This window comes from Coturnix japonica, unplaced genomic scaffold (assembly GCF_054131305.1).
Source record: "Coturnix japonica strain WE unplaced genomic scaffold, WE-NBRP24 Scf130, whole genome shotgun sequence".
Classification (NCBI taxonomy): domain Eukaryota; kingdom Metazoa; phylum Chordata; class Aves; order Galliformes; family Phasianidae; genus Coturnix; species Coturnix japonica.
In genome coordinates this window covers 1,405-28,216 of record NW_028189033.1, presented here as the reverse complement: position 1 = coordinate 28,216, position 26,812 = coordinate 1,405, and the positions used below count along the sequence as shown (strand labels likewise).

Genomic DNA, 26,812 nt, shown 5'->3' with positions numbered 1-26,812 from the left:
AAGTGACGGATACGGAAGTTGCATCACAAGGAGGGATAGGCCTGAAACCGGAAGTGCTGATGAAAACCGGAAGCGACGCATCCGGAAGCGGAAAGAAGCCGAGCCGGAAGCGGAAGAGGCCGCGCCGGAAGCCGGGGCCGGGCGGAGGTTCGGGGGGAGCCGCCCGTGCTCCCCCCCCTCCCGGCGCCGTTGGATCCCGTTGATGGCGGCGGGTCCCGCGGCCTCATGGAGCTGAGGGGCCACATCCTGCCCCCGGGCTCCCACAGCCCCGCAGGTAACGGACGGACGGGACCCCCGACCCCCCCCCCCCCCCCCCCCTCAATTCGGTGCCGTTAAACCGGTTTATCGTCCCGGTTCCGGTTCAGGGCCCCCCCCGGGGCGGCTGCAGGAGCTGCGGGAGCGGCAGCGCGGCCTCAGACACGCGCTGGGGCTGAGGATCAGGGAGCTCCGGAGGGTGTGTCTGCAGGAGGCCGTGAGTCACCATAGAACCCTATGGGACCCTATGGGAACCTATAGAACCCTATAGAACCCTATGGAACCCTATGGAACCCATAGAGCCCTATAGACCCCATAGAGCTCCGGAGGGTCTGTCTGCAGGAGGCCGTGAGTCAATGTAGAACCCTATAGAACCCTATGGGACCCTATAGAACCCTATGGGACCCTATGGAACCCTATAGACCCTATAGAACCCATAGAGCTCCGGAGGGTCTGTCTGCAGGAGGCCGTGAGTCAATGTAGAACCCTATAGAACCCTATAGAACCCTATAGAACCCTATGGGACCCTATAAATCCCTATAGACCGCATAGACCCCATAGAGCTCCGGAGGGTCTGTCTGCAGGAGGCCGTGAGTTAATATAGGACCCTATAGAACCCTATGGGAACCTATAGACCCTATAGAGCCCTATAGACCCCATAGAGCTCCGGAGGGTCTGTCTGCAGGAGGCCGTGAGTCACCGTAGAACCCTATAGAACCCTATGGGATCCTATAGAACCCTATAGAACCCTATGGGACCCTATAGACCCCATAGAGCCCTATAGACCCCATAGAGCCCTATAGACCCCATAGAGCCCTATAGACCCCATAGAGCTCTGGAGGGTCTGTCTGCAGGAGGCCGTGAGTTAATGTAGAACCCTATGGGATCCTATAGAACCCTATAGAACCCTATAGAACCCTATGGGATCCTATAGACCCTATAGAGCCCTATAGAGCCCATAGAGCTCCGGAGGGTCTGTCTGCAGGAGGCCGTGAGTCACCATAGAACCCTATGGGAACCTATAGAACCCTATGGGAACACATAGACCCTATAGAGCCCTATAGAACCCTATAGACCCCACAGAGCCCCATAGAGCCCTATAGACCCCATAGAGCTCCGGAGGGTCTGTCTGCAGGAGGCCGTGAGTTAATATGGGACCTTATGGGACCCTATAGAACCCTATGGGACCCTATGGGAACACATAGAGCCCTATAGAACCCTATAGACCCCATAGAGCTCCGGAGGGTCTGTCTGCAGGAGGCCGTGAGTCCACATAGAACCCTATGGGAACCTATAGAACCCTATAGAACCCTATGGGAACACATAGAGCCCTATAGAACCCTATAGACCCCATAGAGCCCCATAGAGCCCTATAGACCCCATAGAGCTCCGGAGGGTCTGTCTGCAGGAGGCCGTGAGTCACCATAGGGATATATGGGATCCTATAGAACCCTATAGAACCCTATGGGAACACATAGAGCCCTATAGAGCCCTATAGACCCCATAGAGCCCTATAGATCCCATAGAGCCCATAGAGCTCCGGAGGGTCTGTCTGCAGGAGGCCGTGAGTTAATATGGGACCTTATGGGAACCTATAGAACCCTATGGGAACACATAGAGACCTATAGAGCCCAATAGAACCCATAGACCCCATAGAGCTCCGGAGGGTCTGTCTGCAGGAGGCCGTGAGTCTACATAGAACCCTATGGGAACCTATGGAACCCTATGGGATCCTATAGAACCCTATAGAACCCTATGGGACCCTATAGACCCCATAGAGCCCTATAGATCCCATAGAGCTCCGGAGGGTCTGTCTGCAGGAGGCCGTGAGTTAATATAGAACCCTATAGAACCCTATGGGAACACATAGAGCCCTATAGAGCCCTATAGACCCCATAGAGCCCTATAGACCCCATAGAGCTCCGGAGGGTCTGTCTGCAGGAGGCCGTGAGTTAATATAGGGATATATGGGATCCTATAGAACCTATAGAACCCTATAGGAACACATAGAGCCCTATAGAACCCTATAGAACCCACAGAGCCCTATAGAGCCCTATAGAACCCATAGAGCTCAGGAGGGTGTGTCTGCAGGAGGCCGTGAGTCACCATAGAACCCTATGGGAACCTATAGAGCCCCATAGAACCCTATAGAACCCTATGGGACCCCATAGAGCCCCATAGAGCCCTATAGAACCCATAGAGCTCCGGAGGGTCTGTCTGCAGGAGGCTGTGAGTCTATATAGGGATATATGGGATCCTATAGAACCCTATGGGAACACCCCGACCCCATAGAGCCCTATAGACCCCATAGAGCTCCGGAGGGTCTGTCTGCAGGAGGCCGTGAGTTAATATAGGGATATATGGGAACCTATAGAACCCTATGGGACCCTATAAATCCCTATAGACCCCATAGAGCTCAGGAGGCTGTGCCTGCAGGAGCCCGTGAGTCACCCATAGGGACCTATGGGACCCCATAGACCCCATAGATCTCCATAGAACTCCTATAAATCCCTGTAGACCCCCATAGATTCCTATAGGCCCCTGTAGAACCCCATAGACCCCTATAGGACTCCTATAGAACCACCCCATCCCTATAGAACCCTATGGGATCCCATAGACCCCTATAGACCCCTATGGGACCGCCCTGCCCCCATAGATCCCTATAGGACTTCATAGACCCCTATAGGACCACCCTGCCTCCATAGATCCCTATAGATCCTCTAGATTCCCATAGACCCCATAGATACCTGTAGATCCCTATAGACCCTATGGACCCCCATAGATCCCTATAGGACCGCCCTTCTCCCATAGACTCCTATAGGTCCACCCCGCCCCAATAGACCCCTATAGATCCCTATAGGACTCCTATAGGACCTTCCTGCCCCCACAGACTCCTATAGGACCCCATAGATCCCTATAGAACCCCCATAGACCCTTATGGAACCCCCATAGACCCCTCTAGGACCCCCCTGCCCCCATAGACCCCTATAGGACCCCATAGATTCCTATAGGACCCCCATAGACCATTATGGGACCCCCACAGACCCCTATAGGACCCCATAGATCCCTATAGGACCCCCATAGACCCTTATGGAACCCCCATAGACCCCTCTAGGACCCCCCTGCCCCCATAGACCCCTATAGGACCCTCCTTGTGCCCCCTCCCCCCCCCGAGCCCACTGGGATCCTCAGGTTCCTTCTCACTCCCCCTCCCCGTCCCCCCCCATTTGCCCCCCACCCACTTTAGAGCCATTTCTGAGACCCCCCCCAACCCCCCCATTCCCCCCCCCCTTAAAGCCCCCAAGGATCCCCCTAATTCCCCCCCCACCTCCCAGCCCCTTTGGGACCCTCAGAGCCCCCTCCTAGAACAGACCCCCCCCCTCCCCTTGCATTCTAAGCCCCCCCCCCCCCAACTGAGGCCCCCCCCAGCCCTTCCCTATGTTCCCCCCCCCCCCCCACAGGAGCTGACGGGGCAGCTGCCCCCCGAGTACCCCCTGGAACCGGGGGAGAGACCCCAGCCCCCCCCACGGCGTCGATCTGCAGCCCCCCCACGAGGAGCCCTGACCGAGGTAAGGCCCCCTATGGGGGGCTAAGGGACCCTATGGGGGGCTAAGGGACCCTATGGGGGTCTAAGGCCCCCTATGGGGGTCTAAGGCCCCCTATGGGGGGCTAAGGGACCCTATGGGGGTCTAAGGGACCCTATGGGGGGCTAAGGGACCCTATGGGGGGCTAAGGGACCCTATGGGGGTCTAAGGGACCCTATGGGGGGCTAAGGGACCCTATGGGGGCTAAGGGACCCTATGGGTGCCTAGGAAACCATGGAACCCTATGGTTCCTATGGTCTATGGGACCCTAGGAAATAGGGTCTGGGGGGGGATAACGTGGGTGAGGGTGGAAATAGGGTCTGGGGGCTTGGGGGGCTTAGAACTGGGGGGACAACATGGGTTGGGGGGCAGAACGGGGGGCTCAGACATTGTCAGGTTGAGGGCTGACCAAAGGGGCCTTAAATGTCCTCAGTCCTTGGGGGTCCACATTAGGACCCATTGGGGGTCCACGTTGGGCGCCCCCAGCCCCTTTTTGTGCCCCCCCCCCCCGTTGGGGCTGCGCTCCCTGCAATGTCGCATGGCCGCCAGCAGGGGGCGCTATAGCGCTGCGGCCGCCTGCAGTACCGGGGGCGTCCGCTGGGGGGCGCTGTAACGGGGCGTCAATGGCGTCTATGTTTAAAGCGTGTGATCCCGGTCCGGTTCCGGTTCGGTTCCGGTTCGGTCCCGCAGGCGGTTCGGGCGGCCCGGAGGGAGGTGGCGGTTCAGCTGCAGGTCGTAGAGGCCGCGCGACGTTTAGCGGCAGCCCCGGGGCTGCCCCCGGAGCAGCGACGGCGCCGGCAGCGGCTGCAGGTGGAGGCGGCTCAAAGGCTGCGGCAGCTCCGGGCACAGCTGGGTAATGGGGGGGGGTAAAGGGGTCTATGGGGGGATAAAGGGGGTCTATGGGGGGCTAAAGGGGGTCTATGGGGGGATAAAGGGGGTCTATGGGGGATAAAGGGGTCTATGGGGGATAAAGGGGGTCTATGGGGGGATAAAGGGGGTCTATGGGGGGATAAAGGGGTCTATGGGGGGATAAAGGGGGTCTATGGGGGATAAAGGGGGTCTATGGGGGATAAAGGGGTCTATGGGGGGATAAGGGGGTCTGTGGGGGGATAAAGGGGGTCTGTGGGGGGATAAAGGGGGTCTATGGGGGGATAAAGGGGGTCTATGGGGGGATAAAGGGGGTCTATGGGGGGATAAAGGGGGTCTATGGGGGGGATAAAGGGGTCTATGGGGGATAAAGGGGTCTATGGGGGATAAAGGGGGTCTATGGGGGAATAAAGGGGGTCTATGGGGGGATAAAGGGGTCTATGGGGGGATAAAGGGGGTCTATGGGGGGATAAAGGGGGTCTATGGGGGATAAAGGGGGTCTATGGGGGGATAAAGGGGGTCTATGGGGGGATAAAGGGGTCTATGGGGGGATAAAGGGGTCTATGGGGGGCTAAAGGGGTCTATGGGGGCTAAAGGGGGTCTATGGGGGGCTAAAGGGGTCTATGGGGGGCTAAAGGGGTCTATGGGGGGATAAAGGGGGTCTGTGGGGGATAAAGGGGGTCTATGGGGGGATAAAGGGGGTCTATGGGGGGATAAAGGGGGTCTATGGGGGGATAAAGGGGTCTGTGGGGGGATAAAGGGGGTCTGTGGGGGGATAAGGGGGTCTGTGGGGGGATAAAGGGGGTCTGTGGGGGGATAAAGGGGGTCTATGGGGGGATAAAGGGGTCTATGGGGGGATAAAGGGGTCTATGGGGGGATAAAGGGGGTCTATGGGGGGATAAAGGGGGTCTATGGGGGGATAAAGGGGTCTATGGGGGGATAAAGGGGGTCTATGGGGGGATAAAGGGGTCTGTGGGGGGATATAGGGGGTCTGTGGGGGGATAAAGGGGTCTATGGGGGGATAAAGGGGGTCTATGGGGGATAAAGGGGGTCTATGGGGGATAAAGGGGGTCTATGGGGGGATAAAGGGGGTCTATGGGGGGATAAAGGGGGTCTATGGGGGGATAAAGGGGTCTATGGGGGGATAAAGGGGGTCTATGGGGGGATATAGGGGGTCTGTGGGGGGATAAAGGGGTCTGTGGGGGGATAAAGGGGGTCTATGGGGGGATAAAGGGGGTCTATGGGGGATAAAGGGGGTCTATGGGGGGATAAAGGGGGTCTATGGGGGGATAAAGGGGTCTATGGGGGGATAAAGGGGGTCTATGGGGGGATAAAGGGGGTCTATGGGGGGATAAAGGGGTCTGTGGGGGATAAAGGGGGTCTATGGGGGGATAAAGGGGGTCTATGGGGGATAAAGGGGTCTATGGGGGATAAAGGGGTCTATGGGGGATAAAGGGGGTCTATGGGGGATAAAGGGGGTCTATGGGGGGATAAAGGGGGTCTATGGGGGGATAAAGGGGTCTATGGGGGGATAAAGGGGGTCTATGGGGGGATAAAGGGGGTCTGTGGGGGGATAAGGGGGGTCTGTGGGGGGATAAGGGGGGTCTGTGGGGGGATAAAGGGGGTCTATGGGGGGATAAAGGGGTCTATGGGGGGATAAAGGGGGTCTGTGGGGGGATAAAGGGGTCTATGGGGGGATAAAGGGGGTCTGTGGGGGGATAAGGGGGGTCTGTGGGGGGATAAGGGGGGTCTGTGGGGGGATAAAGGGGGTCTATGGGGGGCTAAAGGGGTCTATGGGGGGATAAAGGGGTCTATGGGGGGATAAAGGGGGTTTATGGGGGGATAAAGGGGGTCTATGGGGAACTAAGAGGGGCCTATGGGGGGCTAAAGGGGGTCTATGGGGGGATAAAGGGGGTCTATGGGGGGATAAAGGGGTCTATGGGGGGATAAAGGGGGTCTATGGGGGGATAAAGGGGTCTATGGGGTGATAAAGGGGTCTATGGGGGGATAAAGGGGTCTGTGGGGGGATAAAGGGGTCTATGGGGGGATAAAGGGGGTCTGTGGGGGGATAAAGGGGGTCTATGGGGGGATAAAAGGGGTCTGTGGGGGGCTAAAGGGGGTCTATGGGGGGATAAAGGGGTCTATGGGGGGATAAAGGGGGTCTATGGGGGGATAAAGGGGGTCTATGGGGGGATAAAGGGGTCTATGGGGGGATAAAGGGGTCTGTGGGGGGATAAAGGGGGTCTATGGGGGGATAAAGGGGGTCTATGGGGGTATAAAGGGGTCTGTGGGGGGATAAAGGGGGTCTGTGGGGGGATAAAGGGGGTCTATGGGTGGATAAAGGGGGTCTATGGGGGGATAGAGGGGTCTATGGGGGGATAAAGGGGGTCTATGGGGGGATAAAGGGGGTCTATGGGGGGATAAAGGGGGTCTATGGGGGGATAAAGGGGGTCTGTGGGGGGCTAAAGGGGGTCTGTGGGGGGATAAAGGGGTCTATGGGGGGATAAAGGGGGTCTATGGGGGGATAAAGGGGGTCTATGGGGAACTAAGAGGGGTCTATGGGGGATAAAGGGGGTCTATGGGGGGATAATGGGGTCTATGGGGGGCCAAAGGGGTCTATGGGGGGATAAGGGGGTCTATGGGGGGATAAGGGGGTCTATGGGGGGCTAAAGGGGTCTATGGGGGGATAAGGGGGTCTATGGGGGGATAAAGGGGTCTATGGGGGGATAAAGGGGGTCTATGGGGGGATAAAGGGGTCTATGGGGGGATAAAGGGGTCTATGGGGGGATAAAGTGGTCTATGGGGGGCTAAGAGGGGTCCTAAAGGGGTCTGTGGGGCGATGGGGGGGTCCTAAAGGGGTCTTAGGGGGGCTAAAGGGGTCTATGGGGCAATGGGGGGGGGGAGAGGGGTCCTAGGGGTAATGGGGAGGGGGGGTCTAAAGGGGTCCTAAGGGCAGTGGGGGGGTCCTAAAGGGGTCTATGGGGTAATGGGGTTGTCCTAACGGGGTCCTAGTGGCTATGGGAGGGTGAGAATCATTTTGGGTTGATTCGAGGAGATTTTGGGTCTCTCTGGGTAACTCCGGCTCTTTTACCCTATTTCCCCCCCCCAGACGAGAACGGCTCCGTGTGTGAGCTGCCCCCATTGGAGAACGGTGGGTGCTGTGTGTCCATGGGCCCCAATTGGGGGGGGTCTCTATTCCATGGGCCCCAATTGGGGGGGGGTCTCTATTCCATGGGCCCCAATTGGGGGGGGGTCTCTATTCCATGGGCCCCAATTGGGGGGGGGTCTCTATTCCTATTCTCTCTATTCCCCCCCCCACAGGTTTCCCCCCCCCGAAGCCCCCCCTGAGTGGGGCCGGACGCCCCTCCCCCCCCCGGCCCCCATCGGGCAGCCCCGACCGCAGACCCCCCCCCTGGAGCTCAGAGCCCCCCCCGGGGGGGCCCAGCCGCCGCAATTCACTCGCCAGCCCAGCCAGGTGAGACCCCCCCCCCCATTAAACCCCCCTTATATCTATGAAGCCCCCTCCCCAAATCCTCATGGCCCCCCATTGTGGCAGCCCGGCCCGGACCCTCCCCCGCAGCGCGTCCAGCTTTGAGGGGCGCAGCGTCCCCGCAACCCCCGTGTTGGCACGAAGCCCCCACGCGGCCCCCCCGGGACGGTGAGTGGGGGGGGGCGTAATGGGGGGGGGCAACAAGAGGATATGGGGGTTATATGGGGTTATATGGGGTTATATGGGGTTATGGGGGGTTATATGGGGTTATATGGGGTTATGGGGGGTTATATGGGGTTATGGGGGGGTTATATGGGGTTGGGGGGGGGTTATATGGGTTATATGGGGTTATGGGGGGTTATGGGGGGGTTATATGGGGTTGAGGGGGGTTATATGGGGTTATGGGGGGTTATATGGGGTTGGGGGGGGGATAGGGGGGTTATATGGGGTTGGGGGGGCAGGTAAGAGGGGCAATAATGGGGGTAGGGGGCAACAAGAGGATATGGGGGGTTGTATGGGGTTATGGGGGGGTTATATGGGGTTATATGGGGTTATGGGGGGATTATATGGGGTTATACGGGGTTATGGGGGGGTTATATGGGGTTTGGGGGGTTATATGGGGTTGGGGGAGCCGGTAAGGGGGGCAATATGGGGTAGGGGGCAACAAGAGGATATGGGGGGTTATATGGGGTTATGGGGGGGTTATATGGGGTTAAGGGGGGTGTTGTGGGGGGTTATGGGGGGGTTATATGGGGTTGGGGGGGGTTATATGGGGTTATGGGGAGTTATATGGGGTTATATGGGGTTATGGGGGGGTTATATGGGGTTATGGGGAGTTATATGGGGTTATATGGGGTTATATGGGGTTATGGGGGGGTTATATGGGGTTGGGGGGGGGTTATATGGGGTTATGGGGGGGTTATATGGGGTTATGGGAGGGTTGTATGGGGTTATGGGGGGTTATATGGGGTTATGGGGGGGTTATATGGGGTTGTGGAGGGGTTATATGGGGTTGGGGGGGGATAGGGGGGTTATATGGGGTTGGGGGGGCAGGGAAGGGGGGCAATAATGGGGGGTAGGGGGCAACAAGAGGATATGGGGGGTTGTATGGGGTTATGGGGGGGGTTATATGGGGTTATGGGGGGGGTTATGGGAGGGCTATATGGGGTTGGGTTGGGGTTATGGGGGGGTTATATGGGGTTGTGGGGGTTTATGGGGGGGTTATATGGGGCTGTGGGGGGGTTGTATGGGGTTATATGGGGTTGGGGGGTTATGGGGGGTTATATGGGGGTTGGGGGGTATAAAGGGGCTGTGGGGCAGTTGAGGAGCCCCCCACCCCCCACCCCCTGACTCCTGTCCCCCCCCCCAGCCCGGATTCCTCATTGCTGCCCCCCCGCCCTTGGTCCGGCAGCCAGGATTCCCAGCTGGGGGGGGGTCCCGCCCTGGGGGTCCCGTCCCCCCCTCACCCCCCCCCTCCCCCCCCCTCCTCCTCCTGCCTCCCCCCTCCCCCCCCCCGCACCCGCCGCAGTAACAGCTCCGAAGCTTTGATCGACTGGGGGGGGGGGGGGGGACCCACGACCCCCGACCCCCCCCCCCAACCCGACGCCACCAGGGGGCGCTGCGCCCCCCCCCCCTCGGCCGAGCAGCGACGCAGCCAGAAGTGGATGGCGCTGGAGGGGCTGCGGGATTGGTACCTGCGGCACACGGGGGGGCCACACAGCGCCCCCCCCCCAAATACAACAACCACAACGAGGCCGCAGCCCCCGGCCTGGCCCCCCCCCCCACAACACACACGGCGCCGAGAGCCCCCCCCAGGGCTGCCCCACTCCATCAGCTACGCAGGGGCGCTGACCCCCAGGTACGGGGGGCAACGGGGGTATCAGGCACCTCTGTTTTAATTGGGGGGGGGAGTTTGGGAGCCCCCCAATGTGAGCCTTGTTTGTAGGGGACCCCCACCCCATAATATGCCCATAATACCCCCATAATAGCCCCATAATACCCCCAAATATGGGGGGCAACGGGGGTACAACGCACCCCTGTATTAATTGGGGGGGGGGATAGTTTGGGACCCCCCCAATATGAGCCTTGTTTGTAGGGGACCCCCACCCCATAATACCCCCATAAGACCCCCATAAGACCCCCATAATATCCCCATAATACCCCCAAATATGGGGGGCACTGGGGGTACCACACTCCCCTCTTTTAATTGGGGGGGGGCTTAAATTGTGCTTTGGACACTACATGAATGTGGGGAGGGGGCTTAGTTTGGGCCCCCCCATAATGAGTCTTCTTTATAGGGGACCCCCCCCCCCCATAACAGCCCCATATTGAGACCCCCCCCCATAACATCCCCATATTGGGACCCCCACCCTCAATCCCCTCAATTCGATGCCCCCCCCCCCCCCAAAATGCCCCAATTTCTCTTTTTTCCCCCTAAATTTCCTCCTTTTTCTTTAATTCTGGGCTTTATGGGGGGGCTGGTGGGGGGTCTTCCTATAGGGGGGGGCTGTTCTGTTCCTATGGGGGTCCCTGTTCTTCCTATGGGGGGGGTTCTGTTCCTATGGGGGGGGGCTGTTCCTATGGGGGGGCTGTTCCTATGGGGGGGCTGTTCCTATGGGGTCCCTGTTCTTCCTATGGGGGGGGGGGCTGTTCCTATGGGGGGGGGCTGTTCCTATGGGGTCCCTGTTCTTCCTATGGGGGGGCTGTTCTTCCTATGGGGGGGGGGCTGTTCCTATAGGGGGGGGGCTGTTCCTATGGGGTCCCTGTTCTTCCTATGGGGTGGGGGCTGTTCCTATGGGGGGGGCTGTTCCTATGGGGTCCCTGTTCTTCCTCTATGTCTCTAACTGCTCTTTATCTTTTCTCTCTTTTTTTCCCTTATTTCACCATTTCTTTGTTATTTTACCCCATTTCACCTTTTATCCCCCCCCCCATTTCACCCCCCTCCATTCAGGGACCCCCCCTCGGCCGACCCCGACCCGCAGCCCCCCGGGACCCTGGTGTGACCCCCATATTTTAGAGGGGGGGGGGGGACCCCAAGTTATGGGGCAGGAGCCCCACAAGTGGAGGGAGCCCCCCAAGTGTGGGGCAGCCCCCCCCCCACCCCCCCCCACCGCTCCTGGTGAGCGATGCTGTATCTCCCCCCCCCCCCACAGCTGCATGTAGCCCCCCATCCCCCCCCCCCCCAAAAGGAGGGTCCCTGTGTGTGGGGGGTGGGAGGAGTTTTTGGGTGGAATTGGTGGGATTTTGGGGCTGTACAGCCGGGTTTGTACAATACAGGGGAGCGCTGCCCCAGCCAGTTCGTGAGCTTTATTTTGGGGGGGGGTTGGGGGGCTGTGGGGGCCATATGGGGCTGTATGGGGCCGTATGGGTTCCTATGGGTCCTTATGGGTCTGTATGGATCCTTATGGGTTGTTATGGGTCCTTATGGTTCCTTATGGGTTCCTATGGGTCCTTATGGGTCTGTATGGATCCTTATGGGTTCCTATGGGTCTGTATGGATCCTTATGGGTTCTTATGGGTCCTTATGGGTTCCTATGGGTCCTTATGGGGCTGTATGGGTCCTTATAGGTCCGTATAGGGCCGTATGGGTTCTTATGGGTCCATATGTGTATTTATGGTTCTATATGGGTCCTTATGGGGCCGTATGGGTCCTTATAGGTCTGTATAGGGCCGTATGGGTTCCTATGGGTCCGTATGGATCCTTATGGGTGTTTATGGGTTGTTATGGGTTCATATGGGTCCATATGAGTTCTTATGGGTCTGTATGGATCCTTATGGGTTCGTATGGGTCCATATGGGTCCATATGGGTCCGTATGAGTCCATATGGGTTCTTATGGGGGTGTATGGGTCCATATGGCCCCTATATGGGCTCTATATGGGCTCCACGTGCGCCCTGGGCGGGGCCCTAAAGGACCAATCAGATCTTGCGGCACCCGAGTGGGCGGGGCATCACCTTCCATATATGGTCATGGCCCCGCCCACCTGTAGACCACGCCCCCTGGCCCCACATCGCCTCAGCGAGCACCTCCACCAATCAGCGAGCGGCGTCGGCGGGCGGGGAAGCACGCCATTGGCTGGAGCAGTGGGAGAGCGCGCTCTGATTGGCCGAGGGGCGAGGCGGGGGCGGGGCTTAGCGAGCGGAGTGCGGCGGCGTTGAGCGCGGAGCGGGAGAGGCGCGAGCGGAGAGCGGGAGAACGAGCCGTGCAGACAGGTAGGACTTCCGGTTGGGTGGTAGGCCTTCCGGTCGGTTGGGTTGCAGGCCTTCCGGTTGTGTGGTAGGCCTTCCGGTTTGGTGGGCTGCAGACCTTCCGGTTGATTGAAGGCCCAGCCACAGTTAGCGGAGGGTTCGGATCGCCGCCCGGTGTTACAGGGCTGAAAACGGAGCGGGAGGATCCGGTCGTGGTGCCCAGTGAAGCCGCCGTGTCTCCTCGAGGCCCGGGGCCGCCATGTTGCCTCCTTCCCCCTTAGGCCTAGCGGCGCTGTTGCCATGGAAACCACAACGCATCCCTATTGGCCGCGCAATCTGTCGCTTCCGGGTTACGTCAGCAACGTGCGACCGGGCTGGCAGTGCGCAGGCGCAGTGGCCGCGGCCGGGGCCGGGCTGTTGGCGTTGGGCTGGGCCTTGAACCGGAACGAACGGAGCCCGGTGCGCCGCGTGGCCGCCGGCTGGTTCCTGGTTTGTGCCGGGATCCACGGGGTCCTCGAGGGGTATTTCAGCGTCAGGCACCGGGAGCTGCCCGCAGATACCGGGCTGCTGGGGGAAGTCTGTGAGTTATGGCGGTAATGGGGGGTAATGGGGGGCTGGGGGGGGTAATGGGGGTTAATGGGGGTTCATGGGGGTCTGGGGCCTCTTGTGGGGGTTAATGTGGGTCTGGGGAGTGTTATTGGGGGTTTAATGGGTGTCTGGGGGGTTTAATGGGGGTCTGAGGTCTCTTATGAAGGTTAATGGGGGTCTGGGGCCTCTTATGGGGGGGCTAATGGGGGTCAGGGGGGTGTTAATGGGGGTTAATGGGGGTCTGGGGCCTCTTATGGGGGTTAATGTGGGTCTGGGGGCTCTTTTGGGGGTCTAGGGGGGGTTAATGGGAGTCTGGGGCCTTTTATGGGGGGTAATGTGGGTCTGGGGGGTGTTAATGGGGGTTTGATGGGGGTCTGGGGGTGTTAATGGGGATCTGGGGCCTTTTCGGGGGGCTAATGGGGTTCTGTGTGGTGTTAATGTGGGTCTGGAGCCTCTTATGGAGGGGTAATGGGGGTCTGGGGGGGTTAATGGGGGTCTGGAACCTCTTATGGGGTGGTAATGGGGATCTGGGGGGATGTTAATGGGGGTTTAATGGGGGTCTGGGGGGGTTAATGGGGGCCTGAGGTCTCTTACGGGGGTTAATAGGGGTTAATGGGGGTCTGGGGCTTCTTATAGGGGGGTAATGTGGGTCTGGGGAGGGGTTAATGGGGGTTTGATGGGGGTCTGGGGTCTCTTATGGGGATTAATGGGGGTCTGAGGTGTCTTATGGGGGGCTAATGGGGGTCAGGGGGGGTTAATGGGGGTCTGGGGGGTGTTAATGGGTGTTTAATGGGGGTCTGGGGGTCTAATGGGGGTCTGAGGTCTCTTATGAAGGTTAATGGGGGTCTGGGGCCTCTTATGGGGGGGCTAATGGGGGTCTGGGGGGGGTTAATGGGGGTTTGATGGGGGTCTGGAGCCTCTTATGGGGGTTATAGAAGTCTGGGGCCTCATATGGGGTGTTAATGGGGGTCTCGGGGCCTCTTATGGGGGTTAATGTGGGTCTGGGGGCTCTTTTGGGGTTCTAGGGGGGGTTAATGGGAGTCTGGGGCATTTTTATGGGGGGTAATGTGGGTCAGGGGGGGTGTTAATGGGGGTTTGATGGGGGTCTGGGGGCGTTAATGGGGATCTGGGGCCTCTTATGGGGATTAATGGGGGCTGGGGCTTCTTATGTGGGGCTAATGGTGGTCTGGGGTCTCTTATGGGGGTTAATGGGGGTCTGAGGAGTGTTAATGGGGGTTTAATGGGGGTCTGGGGGATGTTAATGGGGGTCTGGGGGGGCTTAATGGGGGTCTGGAGCCTCTTATGGGGTGTTAATAGGGGTTAATGGGGGTCTGAGGGCTCTTATGGGGGTTAATGGGGGTCTGAGGCGTCTTATGGGGGGCTAATGGGGGTCAGGGGGGTGTTAATGGGGGTTAATGGGGGTCTGGGGCCTCTTATGGGGGTTAATGTGGGTCTGGGGGCTCTTTTGGGGGTCTAGGGGGGGTTAATGGGAGTCTGGGGCATTTTATGGGGGATAATGGGGGTCTGGGGGATGTTAATGGGGTTAATGGGGGTCTGGGGGGTGTAAATGGGGATCTGGGGCCATTTATGGGGGGTAATGGGGTTTTGTGGGGTGTTAATGGGGGTCTGGAGCCTCTTATGGAGGGGTAATGGGGGTCTGGGGGGGGTTAATGGGGGTCTGGAACCTCTTATGGGGTGGTAATGGGGATCTGGGGGGATGTTAATGGGAGTCTGGGGGGTGTTAATGGGGTCTGGGGGTTGTAATAGGGGTTAATGGGGGTCTGGGGGCTCTTATAGGGGGTTAATGGGGGTCTGGGGTTGTTAATGGGGATTAATGGGGGGCTGGGGCTTCTTATGTGGGGCTAATGGGGGTCTGGGGTCTCTTATGGGGGTTAATGGGGGTCTGAGGAGTGTTAATGGGGGTTTAATGGGGGTCTGGGGGGGGTTAATGGGGGTCTGGAACCTCTTATGGGGTGGTAATGGGGATCTGGGGGGATGTTAATGGGATTAATGTGGGTCTCGGGGCGGGGCTAATGGGGGTCTTGGGGCCTCTTATGGGGGGTGAATAGGGGTTAAAGGGGGTCTGGAGCCTCTTATAGGGGATTAATGGGGGTCTGGGGGGTTAATGGGGGTCTGGGGGGGCGTTAATGGGGGTTAATGGGGGTCTCGGGGCCTCTTATGGGGGGGTAATGGGGGTCTGGGGGTGTTAATGGGGTTTGATGGGGGTCTGGGGCCTCTTATGGGGGGGTAATGGGGGTCTGGGGGGGTGTTAATGGGGGCCTGAGGTCTCTTACGGGGGTTAATAGGGGTTAATGGGGGTCTGGGGCTTCTTATAGGGGGGTAATGGGGGTTTGGGGGGGGGGTTAATGGGGGTTTGATGGGGGTCTGGGGTCTCTTATGGGGATTAATGGGGGTCTGAGGTGTCTTATGGGGGGCTAATGGGGGTCAAGGGGGTGTTAATGGGGGTTAATGGGGGTCTGGAGCCTCTTATGGGGGGCTAATGGGGGTCTGGGGGCTCTTATGGGGGTCTAGGGGGTGTTAATGGGGGTTAATGGGGGTCTGGGGCTTCTTATAGGGGGTAATGGGGGGTCTGGGGGCGTTAATGGGGGTCTGGGGCCTTTTATGGGTGTTAATGTGGGTCTGGGGGTGTCACTGATGACGTCCCCCTCCCCCATGAACCCCTTTGTCCCATAGGGAAGGAATACGCCAAGGCCGACAGCCGCTACGTGACGTGAGTCGGGGTCAACGTGTGACCTGGGCTGACCCCGGGGGTCTCAGCCGCCCCCATCATGTGTGACACCCCCCCCCCCCCCCATAGGAGTGATGACTTCACGGTCGCCATGGAAACGGTGACGGCCTGGGCCTGGGGCCCCCTCAGCTTCCTGACCTTCGTGTCCTTCCTGAGCCGCCATCGCTCGCGCTTCGTGCTGCAGCTCATCGTGTCCCTCGGTACATGGGCCCCTATGGAAGGTTCCCCCTATGGAAGGTTCCCCCCATTGTAGGTTCCCCCTATGGAAGGTTCCCCCTATGGAAGGTTCCCCCCTATGGAAGGTTCCCCCATTGTAGGTTCCCCCTATGGAAGGTTCCCCCTATGGAAGGTTCCCCCATTGTAGGTTCCCCCCTATGGAAGGTTCCCCCCATTGTAGGTTCCCCCCTATGGAAGGTTCCCCCCTATGGAAGGTTCCCCCTATGGAAGGTTCCCCCCATTGTAGGTTCCCCCCATTGTAGGTTCCCCCCATTGTAGGTTCCCCCTATGGAAGGTTCCCCCTATGGAAGGTTCCCCCTATGGAAGGTTCCCCCTATGGAAGGTTCCCCCATTGTAGGTTCCCCCTATGGAAGGTTCCCCCTATGGAAGGTTCCCCCATTGTAGGTTCCCCCCTGTGGAAGGTTCCCCCCCCCTTAACGTGTTGTATCCCCCCTATAGGGCAGCTCTATGGGGACGTCCTTTACTTTGCCACGGAGGCTCGTGCGGGGTGGACCCACAGCGACCCCCACCCCCTTTATTTCTGGGTGTACTTTGTGGTGCTCAATGGGGTCTGGCTGGTGGTTCCCAGCGCCCTCATTATCGACGCCTGGAACCATCTCTGTGCTGCTCAGCGGGACCATGACAGACCCCACAAGAAGGGACACTGACCCCCGGGACCCCAACCCCAAACATCAGTGACCCCCATGGCCCCAATGTGAAACCATTGGGACCCCCACGACCCCCACCCTAAAGCATCATTGATCCCCAGGACCCCAACCCTAAACATTAGTGACCCCCATGGCCCCAATGTGAAAGCATTGGGACCCCCAGCTCGACCCCGGGACCCCCATGGCCCCCATCTGAAACCATTATGGACCCCCAGGACCCCCATGGCCCCAACCCAAAAGCATCATTGACCCCCATGGCCCCCATCTGAAACCATTATTGACCCCCAGGACCCCCATGGCCCCAATGTGAAAGCATTGGGACCCCCACCCCAAATACCCCCTTCCCAGCCAGGAGACCCCCACCCCAAAGACCCCCAGGACCCCCATCCCCCCCCCCCCCCAAAGCCTTGTAGCCCCCCATATCTGGACCTGAGACCCTCAGGGTGCCCTTGGTCCCCCCGGCTCTGGGCTCTTGGACCCCCCAGAGCCCCCAAATTGGGGGGATGGGGATGAAGGTGGGTGGGGGGCTTCAGGTCGCCCCCAAAGGGGGCTGTGCTTAACGGGATTTGGGGTCAATGAGGTGGATTTTAATAAACGGGCTGGAAATGGAGACGTGTGTGGGGTCGGGGTGGGGGTCCCGGGGTGGGTAAGGGGGGTCCTGGGGTCGGGGTTGGGGTCCTATCGCCGGGGTGGGGGTCCCATGGCCGGGTTGGGGTCCCGGGGCAGCTCGGTGCGCAGCGGGCGGGCACTAGGACCCGGCGGAGCCAGGGGCGGGGCGGCGTTTTGAGTGACGGCCGGGCGCAGCCAATGGGAAATTAGGTCGCTCGCGCTGGCCAATGTGAAGCCGAACTGAGGAGTTCGGGGCGGGCCCACGAGGTGACGAAATCGCCGTTGCCGGCCGCCCTCGTGCCGGCCAATGAGCGCTCTCTCTCCCGTAGTCCCGCCCTCTTTGCCCGTCGCCCAATCAGCCCCGCCCCTTCCCCCCCGCCTTTCCATCCGACCAATCAGCGCCCAGCCGCAGCGCCGCCGGCCCCGCCCCCACAGAGCGGGCGGAAGGGGGGAGGAGAGAGGCGGGACTTCCGCTCACCCTGCAGCCAATCCCCTTCGAGCGGCGTCAATCCCGACCAATCGCATCGCACCGTGCGGGCGGCGTCGGGCCGAGCCGGAAGCTGTGCGGCGCGGGGTCAGAGGTCGGCGCTGTTGATGTTGACACGGCTCCCGGCGCGGCCTGGTCCCGGTCCGGGCGCGGCCTAGTTCCGGTCCCGGCGCGGCCTGGTCCGGTCCGGGCTCGTGGCGCCGCCCCGGCCCCGCCGCCCCGCACTCACCGACCGGGGGGGGCCTCGCTCGGGCCCCCCCGGTTCCGCGGGGAGCAGCGGGGCCGGGTCCCGCCATGACGATCCTCCCGAAGAAGAAGCCGGTTCCGGCTCCGGACGCCGACCCCGATTCGGGTCCCGACGCCGGTTCCGATCGCGGCGCCGATTCCGGTTCCGATCGCGGCCCCGGTGGCGTCGTTGACCCGGTCGGGCCGGGGTCGTTCCGCGGCCTCGCGCGTCGCCGCCGCCGTCGCTGCGGGGCTGGGCCGGGCTCCCCGCCAACGCCTCCCCCCCCCGGCGGGGCCGGTCGGTGCCGTCGGTTCCGGTTCCGTGGGCGGTTCGGACGGTCCCGGTTCGTTCGTGGGGCTGGAGCCCGAACCCCGCGGAACCGGCCCGGGGGGAGGAGGCGGAACCGGGGGACCCGGGCACAGCAAACGGCGGCGCCGAGGAGGGGCCGGGCCCAGCGCGACCGGCGGCAACGGGCCCGGGGGGGCGGCCTGAACGTGGGGCTGGGAACCGGAGGAACCGGCGGCGACGAGGCCGGAGGCGGCTACAACAGCGAGGACGAATATGAGGCTGCGAGAGTCGAGATGGACCCGGACACGGCGGAGCAGGTGGGGGGGGAACCGGAACCGGAACCGGGAACCGGGAACCGGGAACCGGCGGGGAATGGACACGGGGGGAGTTGAGCCCATATAGAGCCCATATAGAGCCCATATAGAGCCCATATAGAGCCCAGTGATCACAGCCCCCCCCCAAGAGATACCGGGCTCTTATCAACCCCCTTATCTCATATCACCCCCCTTTATGACCCCCTCCAACCCTGAAAGCGTCGCTGACCCCCAGGACCCCGACCCCAAAGTATCATGGACCCCCACGACCCCCATGGGCCCAATGTGAAAGCAATGGGACCCCCACCCCAGGACCCCCAACCCTGAGCCCCCCCCCCATCCCCAAACCCACCCCCCCCCATCCTGATCCCACCATCCCTATGTCCCCCCCCCCCCCATCCCCAAACCCACCCCCTCCTTTTGTGCCCCCCACCCCAATGGCCGCCCCCCCCCCACCGTAAGCCCACCCCCCCCATCCTGATCCCATCCCCCCCCTCACTCTGAGCCCACCCCCCATCCCGAACCCCCCCCCGTCATTGTGCCCCCCCCCATACCCCCCCCCCCATCCCCAAACCCACCCCCCTCCTTTTGTGCCCCCCACCCCAATGGCCACCCTCCCCCATCCCAAACCCGCCCCCCCACCTTGTGTGCCCCCCACCCTGACCCCATCCCCCCCACCCTAAGCCCACCCCCCCATCCTGAACCCACCATCCCTATGGCTGCCCCCCCCCTCCATCCCAAACCCCCCCCCCCATGTGTCCCCCACCCCTATGACCACCCCCCCAGTCTGAAACCATCCCCCTCCCACCCTGACCCCATCCTGAACCCCCCAACCCCTCCTTGTGTGCCCCCCCCCCCATGGCTGTGTCCCCCCCATCCCAAAGCCCCCTCCCCACCTCCTTATGTGCCCCCCACCCCAATGGCCGCCCCCCCCATCCCAAACCCACCCCCCCACCTTGTGTGCCCCCCACCCTGACCCCATCCCCCCCCCATCCTGATCCCCCCCCCTCACTCTGAGCCCACCCCCCATCCCAAACCCCCCCCCCCCCATGTGTCCCCCGCCCCTATGACCACCCCCCCCCACTCTGTAACCATCACCCCACCCTGAGCCCACCCCCCTCATCCCAAACCCCCCAACCCCTCCTTGTGCCCCCCCCCATGGCTGTGTCCCCCCCCATCCCCAACCCCCCTCCCCACCTCCTTATGTGCCCCCCACCCCAATGCCCACCCCCCCCTTCTTGTGCTCCCCATCCCATAGCTGCCCCCCCCCCTCCGAGCCCCACCCCCACCCTGAGCCCACCCCCCCCCTCATGTCCCCCCCCCCCCATGATTATCTCCCCCCCCATCCTACATCCATTCCCCCCCCCTCCTTGTGTGCCCCCCCATCCTGAGCCCATCGCTCCCATCCTTGTGTCCCCCCCCCTCCATTGCCCCCCCCTCACCCTAAGCCCACCCCCCCCATCCCAAACCCACCCCCTCCTTGTGTGGCCCCCGCCCCAATGGCCGCCCCCCCCCACCCTAAGCCCACCACCCCATCCTGATCCCATCCCCCCCTCACTCTGAGCCCCCCCCATCCCAACCCCCCCCCCTTCTCCTTGTGTGCCCCCCATACCCCATCCCCCCCCCCATCCCAAACCCCCCCCTCCTTTTGTGCCCCCCACCCCAATGGCCGCCACCCCCCATCCCAAACCCCCCCCCCTTCTCCTTGTGTGCCCCCCACCCTGACCCCATCCCCCCTCCCATCCTGATCCCCCCCCCTCACCCTGAGCCCACCCCCCCATCCCAAACCCCCCACCCCCCCCATGTGTCCCCCGCCCTTATGACCACCCCCCCCCACTCTGAAACCATCCCCCTCCCACCCTGACCCCATCCCGAACCCCCCAACCCCTCCTTGTGTGCCCCCCCCGCAATGGCTGTGTCCCCCCCCATCCCAAACCCACCCCCCCACCTTGTGTGCCCCCCACCCTGACCCCATCCCCCCCCACCCTAAGCCCACCCCCCATCCTGAACTTCCCACCCCCCCCCTCCTCGTGTGCCCCCCACCCCCCCCATCCTGATCCCACCATCCCTATGCCCCCCCCCCCACATCCCAACCCCCCCCCCTTCTCCTTGTGTGCCCCCCACCCTGACCCCATCCCCCCCCCATCCTGATCCCCCCCCCTCACTCTGAGCCCACCCCCCATCCCAAACCCCCCACCCCCCCATGTGTCCCCCACCCCAATGTCCACCCCCCCCCCCACTCTGAAACCATCCCCCTCCCACCCTGACCCCATCCTGAAACCCCCACCCCCTCCTTGTGCCCCCCCCACCCATGGCTGTGTCCCCCCCCCATCCCAAAGCCCCCTCCCCACCCCCCCATGTGCCCCCCACCCAATACCCACCCCCCCCTTCTTGTGCTCCCCATCCCATAGCTGCCCCCCCCCCCTCCGAGCCCCCCCCCCATCCTGAGCCCATCCCCCCTCATGTCCCCCCCCCCCCCAATGATTATCTCCCCCCCCATCCTACATCCATTGCCCCCCCCTCCTTGTGTGCCCCCCCATCCTGAGCCCATCGCTCCCATCCTTGTGTCCCCCCCCCCTCCATTGCCCCCCCCTCACCCTAAGCCCACCCCCCCATCCTGAACTTCCCACCCCCCCCATCCTCGTGTGCCCCCCACCCCCCCCATCCTGATCCCACCATCCCTATGTCCACCCACCCCCCATCCCAAACCCACCCCCCCCTTCTCCTTGTGTGCCCCCCACCCTGACCCCATTCCCCCCCCCATCCTGAACCCCCCACCCCCTCCTCGTGTGCCCCCCACCCCTACATCCATCCCCCCCCCACCCTAAGCCCACCCCCCCATCCCAAACCCACCCCCCCCTCCTTGTGTGCCTCCCACCCCCCCCCCCCTCAGCCCACCCCCCCCACTCTGAGCCCACCCCCCCCCCATGTGCCCTCATCCCTACATCCATCCCCTCCCTGCCCTGAGCCCCCCCCCTCATCCTGACCCCCCCCCTCCTTATGTGCCCCCCAACCCTATGCCCCCCCTCCCCCCCACCCTGAGACCCCCCCCCTCCTCCCAGCCCCCCCCCTGAGCCTTTGTGTGTCTCCAGCAGGAACCCACCCCCCCCCTCCCTGTGTGCCCCCCACCCCTATGACTGTCCCCCCCCCTCCATTGCCCCCCCCCACCCTGAGCCCCCCCCCCCCCCATCCCAAAAGCCCCCCCCCCACTTTCCCCCCCCCCCCCCTGAGCCTTTGTGTGTCTCCAGCAGGAGCACCGGTTTGAGAAATCCCTGCGGGAGAAGAAAGGATTCATCATCAAACGCATGAAGGAGGACGGGGCCTGTTTGTTCCGGGCTGTGGGTGAGACCCCCCCCCCCACATTGAGACCCCCCCCCTTCATTGAGACCCCCCCCACATTGAGACCCCCCCCCCCAATGAGACCCCCCCCCCATTGAGACCCCCCCCCCACATTGAGACCCCCCCCTCATTGAGATCCCCACCCCGCATTGAGACCCCCCCCATTGAGCCCCCCCCATTGAGACCCCCCCCATTGAGCCCCCCACCCCCTTATCTCTGTGTTATCACCCCCCCGTGGTGCCCTATAGGGGTCTCACTTTGTGCCCCCCCCCCCATTGAGACCCCCCCCCCCCCCTCATTGAGCCCCCCCCCCCTCATTGAGGCCCCCCCCCCCATTGAGCCCCCCACCCCATTATCACTGTGTTATCACCCCCCTGTGGTGCCCTATAGGGGTCTCACTTTGTGCCCCCCCCCCCTCATTGAGCCCCCCCCCTCATTGAGCCCCCCCCTCATTGAGCCCCCCACCCCTCATTGAGTCCCCCACCCCATTATCTCTGTGTTATCACCCCCCTATGGTGCCCTATAGGGGTCTCACTTTGTGCCCCCACCCCCATTGAGCCCCCCACCCCATTATCACTGTGTTATCACCCCCCTATGGTACCCTATAGGGGTCTCACTTTGTGCCCCCCCCCCATTGAGCCCCCCACCCCATTATCTCTGTGTTATCACCCCCCCGTGGTGCCCTATAGGGGTCTCACTTTGTGCCCCCCCCCCCTCATTGAGCCCCCCCCCTCATTGAGCCCCCCCCCCATTGAGACCCCCCCCCCATTGAGCCCCCCCCCCCATTATCTCTGTGTTATCACCCCCTCGTGGTGCCCTATAGGGGTCTCACTTTGTGCCCCCCCCCCATTGAGCCCCCCCACCCCATTATCTCTGTTATCACCCCCTATGCTGCCCTATAGGGGTCTCACTTTGTGCCCCCCCCTCATTGAGCCCCCCACCCCATTATCTCTATGTTATCACCCCCTGTGGTGCCCTATAGGGGTCTCACTTTGTGCCCCCCCCCCCATTGAGCCCCCCACCCCATTATCTCTATGTTATCACCCCCCCGTGGTGCCCTATAGGGGTCTCACTTTGTGCCCCCCCCCTCATTGAGACCCCCCCCCCTATTGAGCCCCCCACCCCATTATCACTGTGTTATCACCCCCCTGTGGTGCCCTATAGGGGTCTCACTTTGTGCCCCCCCCCTCATTGAGCCCCCCACCCCATTATCGCTGTGTTATCACCCCCCCGTGGTGCCCCTATAGGGGTCTCACTTTGTGCCCCCCCCTCATTGCAGCGGATCAGGTCTATGGGGATCAGGACATGCACGAGGTGGTGAGGAAGCACTGCATGGATTACCTGGTGAGGGGGGGGCGTGGGGTGGGGGGGGATGGGGGCAATGGGGGGTTAATGGGAGGGCACTGGGCTGTACTGGTCCATACTGGGCCATATTGGGCTGTATTGGTCCCTATTGGGCTGTATTGGATCATACTGGTCCATATTGGACTGTATTGGTCGGTATTGGTCCCTATTGGTCGGTATTGGTCCCTATTGGGCCGTATTGGTCCCTATTGGGCTGTATTGGTCCCTATTGGGCTGTATTGGTCCCTATTGGGCCGTATTGGTCCGTATTGATCCCTATTGGGCTGTATTGATCCTATTAGTCCGTATTGATCCCTATTGGGCTGTATTGGTCCCTATTGGGCTGTATTGATCCCTATTGGTCCCTATTGATCCCTATTGGGCCGTATTGGTCCCTATTGGGCTGTATTGATCCCTATTGGGCTGTATTGATCCCTATTGGTCCCTATTGGTCCCTATTGGTCCCTATTGATCCCCCCTGTGCCCCCAGATGAAGAACGCCGACTATTTCTCCAACTACGTGACGGAGGATTTCACCACTTACATCAACCGCAAACGGAAAAGCACGTGCCACGGGAACCACATTGAGATGCAGGCCATGGCCGAGATGTACAACCGGCCCGTCGAGGTCTACCAGTATGGCACCGGTATGGGGCATGCGGGACCCCAGAGGGGGCTATGGGGCCCTATGGGGGCTGGGGGGTCCCATAGGGGGCTGTGGGACCCTATAGGGGCTGGGGGACCCAATAGGGGGCTATGGGACCCTATAGGGGCTGGGGGACCCCATAGGGGGCTGGGGGACCCCACAGGGGCTGGGGGATCTCATAGGGGGCTGGGGGACCCCATAGGGGCTGGGGGATCCCATAGGGTGCTGTGGGACCCCATAGGGGCTGGGGGATCCCATAGGGGCTGGGGGATCTCATAGGGGCTGGGGGATCCCATAGGGGGCTGGGGGATCCCATAGGGGCTGGGGGATCCCATAGGGAGCTGGGGGATCCCATAGGGGGCTGTGGGATTCCACTGGGGGCTGCAGGACCTCATAGGGGCTGGGGGACCCCATAGGGGCTGGGGGATCCCATAGGGGGCTGGGGGACCCCATAGGGGCTGGGGGATCTCATAGGGGGCTGGGGGACCCCATAGGGGCTGGGGGATCCCATAGGGGCTGGGGGATCCCATAGGGGGCTGGGGGATCCCATAGGGGCTGGGGGACCCTATAGGGGCTGGGGGATCCCATAGGGGTGGGTGACCCAATAGGGGCTGTGGGACCCCATAGGGGGCTGGGGGATCCCATAGGGGGCTGGGGATCCCATAGCGGGCTGTGGGACCCCATAGGGGGCTGGGGGATCCCATAGGGGCTGGGGGACCCCATAGGGGGCTATGGGGCCCTACAGGAGACTGTGGGACCCCATAGGGGGCTGGGGGATCCCATAGGGGGCTGGGGGACCCCATAGGGGCTGGGGGATCCCATAGGGGGCTGGGGGACCCCATAGGGGGCTGGGGGATCCCATAGGGGGCTGTGGGACCCCATAGAGGGCTGTGGAACCTCATAGGGGCTGTGGGACCCTACATGAGGCTGTGGGACCCTATAGGGGGCTGGGTGACTCCATAGGGGACTGTGGGTCCCCAGGTTTTTCTTTGGGGTCCGCCCCACGGATCCTGTAGGTCCCCACACGCTGCTGTGCCCCATAGAACCCATCAACACCTTCCATGGGATCCAGCACAACGAGGACGAGCCCATCAGGGTCAGCTACCACCGCAACATCCACTACAACTCCGTGGTCAACCCCAACAAGGCCACCATCGGCGTGGGGCTGGGGCTGCCCTCCTTCAAACCCGGGGTCAGTGGGGGGTTCTGTGGGTCAATGGGGGCCCTATGGGTCAGTGGGGGGCCCTATGGGTCAGTGGGGGGTTCTATGGGTCAGTGGGGGGCCCTATGGGTCATTGGGGCGCCCTATGGGTCAATGGGGGCCCTATGGGTCAATGGGGGGCCCTATGGGTCAGTGGAGGGCCCTATGGGTCAGTGGGGGGTTCTATGGGTCAATGGGGTGCCCTATGGGTCAATGGGGTGCCCTATGGGTCAGTGGGGGGCCCTATGGGTCAGTGGGGGGCCCTATGGGTCAATGGGGGGCCCTATGGGTCAATGGGGTGCCCTGTGGGTCAGTGGGGCGCCCTATGGGTCAGTGGGCGGCCCTATGGGTCAGTGGGGGGCTCTATGGGTCAATGGGGTGCCCTGTGGGTCAGTGGGGGGCCCTATGGGTCAGTGGGTGCCCTATGGGTCAATGGGGGTCCTATGGGCTGCCCTATAACAGGGGCAAGGGGATGAGGGGGCGTGGCCAATAGTTATGGATCTATATATGCAAATGAGGCTTGGGTGGGGCGTGGCCAAGAAGAAAGGGGGCGTGGCTTGGTTTAGGGGGCGTGGTCAGAATTAAAAGGGGCGTGGTTTGTATTAGCGTGGCTTGGGATAAAGGGGGCGTGGCTTACTGCTGGGGGCATGGCCACGTGGTTCCATATTAAAGATAGGGATGCAAGGGGGGGTTGGTCGGGGGGCGTGGCCTATCAGGAGGGGGCGTGGCCACGAGGCTCCATGTTAAATATAGGGATGCAAGGGGGGGTTGGCCTAACAGGAAGTGGGCGTGGCTTACTGCGAGGGGGCGTGGCCACGTGGCTCCATGTTAAAGATAGGGATGCAGGGGGTGTGGTGGTCTGGGGGCGTGGCCTATCAGGAAGGGGTGTGGCTTAACAGGAAGTGGGCGTGGCCTAGCAGGGGGGCGTGGCTTACTGCGGGGGGGCGTGGCCACGTGGCTCCATGTTAAAGATAGGGATGCAAGGGGGGGGGTTGGTCTGGGGGCGTGGCTTATCAGGAAGGGGTGTGGCTTACTGGAGAGGGGGCGTGGCCACGTGGCTCCATGTTAAAGATAGGGATGCAAGGGGGGGTTGGTCTGGGGGCGTGGCCTATCAGGAGGGGGGCGTGGCCTATGAGTAGGGGGCGTGTCCTATCAGGAAGGGGGGCGTGGCCTATCAGGAAGGGGGCGTGGCTTATCAGAAGGGGGCGTGTCCTATGAGTAGGGCGTGGCCTATCAGGAAGGGGGGTGTGGTCTATCTGGAAGGTGGCGTGTCCTATGAGTAGGGGTCGTGCCTTACGCGGTGCCCCCCCAGCTGGCGGAGCAGTCCCTGATGAAAAGCGCCATCAAGACGTCGGAGGAGTCGTGGATCGAGCAGCAGATGCTGGAGGACAAGAAACGAGCCACCGACTGGGAGGCCACCAACGAGGCCATAGAGGAGCAGGTGGCCAGAGAGTCCTACCTGCAATGGCTGCGCGACCAGGAGAAGCAGGCCCGCCAGGTCCCGCCATGACACCCCCCATGTGCTCTATGTGCCACCCCCCCATCGCCCCATGTTGTGTAGGACCCCCCCCCCATCCCCATCCCATATGGGGAGGGATTCCCTGCTACCCCCCATGTATGACCCCCCCCATAGCGCCCCCCATGTGTGACCCCCACCCTGTGTATGACCCCCCCCATAGCTACCCCCATGTATGACCCCCCCATAGCGCCCCCCATGCGTGACCCCCCCCATAGCGTCCCCCATAAATGACACC

At 61.9% G+C, this 26,812-nt stretch overlaps 3 protein-coding genes across 7 annotated transcripts; all 3 read left to right on the top strand.

The window, feature by feature from the left end:
• Positions 1-66: 66 nt before the first annotated feature.
• Positions 67-11,491, top strand: CCDC120 (coiled-coil domain containing 120). 3 transcript variants are annotated; one of them, XM_085535536.1, is made up of 9 exons: positions 67-274; positions 366-472; positions 3,717-3,824; positions 4,530-4,692; positions 7,816-7,857; positions 8,028-8,181; positions 8,263-8,364; positions 9,566-10,054; positions 11,147-11,491. In XM_085535536.1, the coding sequence occupies exons 1-9, from the start codon at positions 226-228 to the stop codon at positions 11,196-11,198; spliced, it is 1,266 nt and encodes a 421-aa protein (XP_085391662.1). In that variant the 5' UTR covers positions 67-225; the 3' UTR covers positions 11,199-11,491. The 3 variants fall into 3 exon arrangements, 2 of the variants coding, with proteins under 2 accessions (XP_085391662.1, XP_085391661.1); XR_014941868.1 differs by lacking the exon at positions 8,028-8,181 and having other exon boundaries at positions 85-274; XM_085535535.1 differs by lacking the exon at positions 11,147-11,491 and having other exon boundaries at positions 85-274; positions 9,566-10,243.
• An 873-nt stretch (positions 11,492-12,364) lies between these two features.
• Positions 12,365-17,214, top strand: LOC107307202 (EBP cholestenol delta-isomerase). Of its 3 annotated transcripts, none has more exons than XM_085535549.1 (5): positions 12,365-12,407; positions 12,665-12,963; positions 15,666-15,702; positions 15,790-15,920; positions 16,396-17,214. In XM_085535549.1, the coding sequence occupies exons 2-5, from the start codon at positions 12,684-12,686 to the stop codon at positions 16,602-16,604; spliced, it is 657 nt and encodes a 218-aa protein (XP_085391675.1). In that variant the 5' UTR covers positions 12,365-12,407; positions 12,665-12,683; the 3' UTR covers positions 16,605-17,214. The 3 variants fall into 3 exon arrangements, with proteins under 3 accessions (XP_085391675.1, XP_085391676.1, XP_085391677.1); XM_085535550.1 differs by having other exon boundaries at positions 12,567-12,963; XM_085535551.1 differs by lacking the exon at positions 16,396-17,214 and adding an exon at positions 16,085-16,214 and having other exon boundaries at positions 15,790-15,957.
• A 629-nt stretch (positions 17,215-17,843) lies between these two features.
• Positions 17,844-26,589, top strand: OTUD5 (OTU deubiquitinase 5). Its single transcript, XM_085535544.1, is given in 9 exon segments — positions 17,844-18,136; positions 18,139-18,203; positions 18,206-18,407; positions 18,410-18,531; positions 21,777-21,870; positions 23,147-23,211; positions 23,702-23,858; positions 24,901-25,049; positions 26,371-26,589. Coding segments are annotated over 9 exon segments (1,194 nt in total). The 5' UTR covers positions 17,844-17,994; the 3' UTR covers positions 26,569-26,589.
• The last annotated feature ends 223 nt before the right edge of the window (positions 26,590-26,812 follow it).

Coding starts and splice junctions, on each gene's coding strand:
- CCDC120 (XM_085535536.1), top strand. CDS start 226: ATGGAGCTGAGGGGCCACATCCTGCCCCCGGGCTCCCACAGCCCCGCA. Junction 473..3,716: donor GGGTGTGTCTGCAGGAGGCC/GTGAGTCACCAT, acceptor CCCCCCCCACAG/GAGCTGACGGGGCAGCTGCC. Junction 8,182..8,262: donor TCACTCGCCAGCCCAGCCAG/GTGAGACCCCCC, acceptor CCATTGTGGCAG/CCCGGCCCGGACCCTCCCCC.
- LOC107307202 (XM_085535549.1), top strand. CDS start 12,684: ATGGAAACCACAACGCATCCCTATTGGCCGCGCAATCTGTCGCTTCCG. Junction 15,703..15,789: donor GCCGACAGCCGCTACGTGAC/GTGAGTCGGGGT, acceptor CCCCCCCCATAG/GAGTGATGACTTCACGGTCG. Junction 15,921..16,395: donor GCAGCTCATCGTGTCCCTCG/GTACATGGGCCC, acceptor TCCCCCCTATAG/GGCAGCTCTATGGGGACGTC.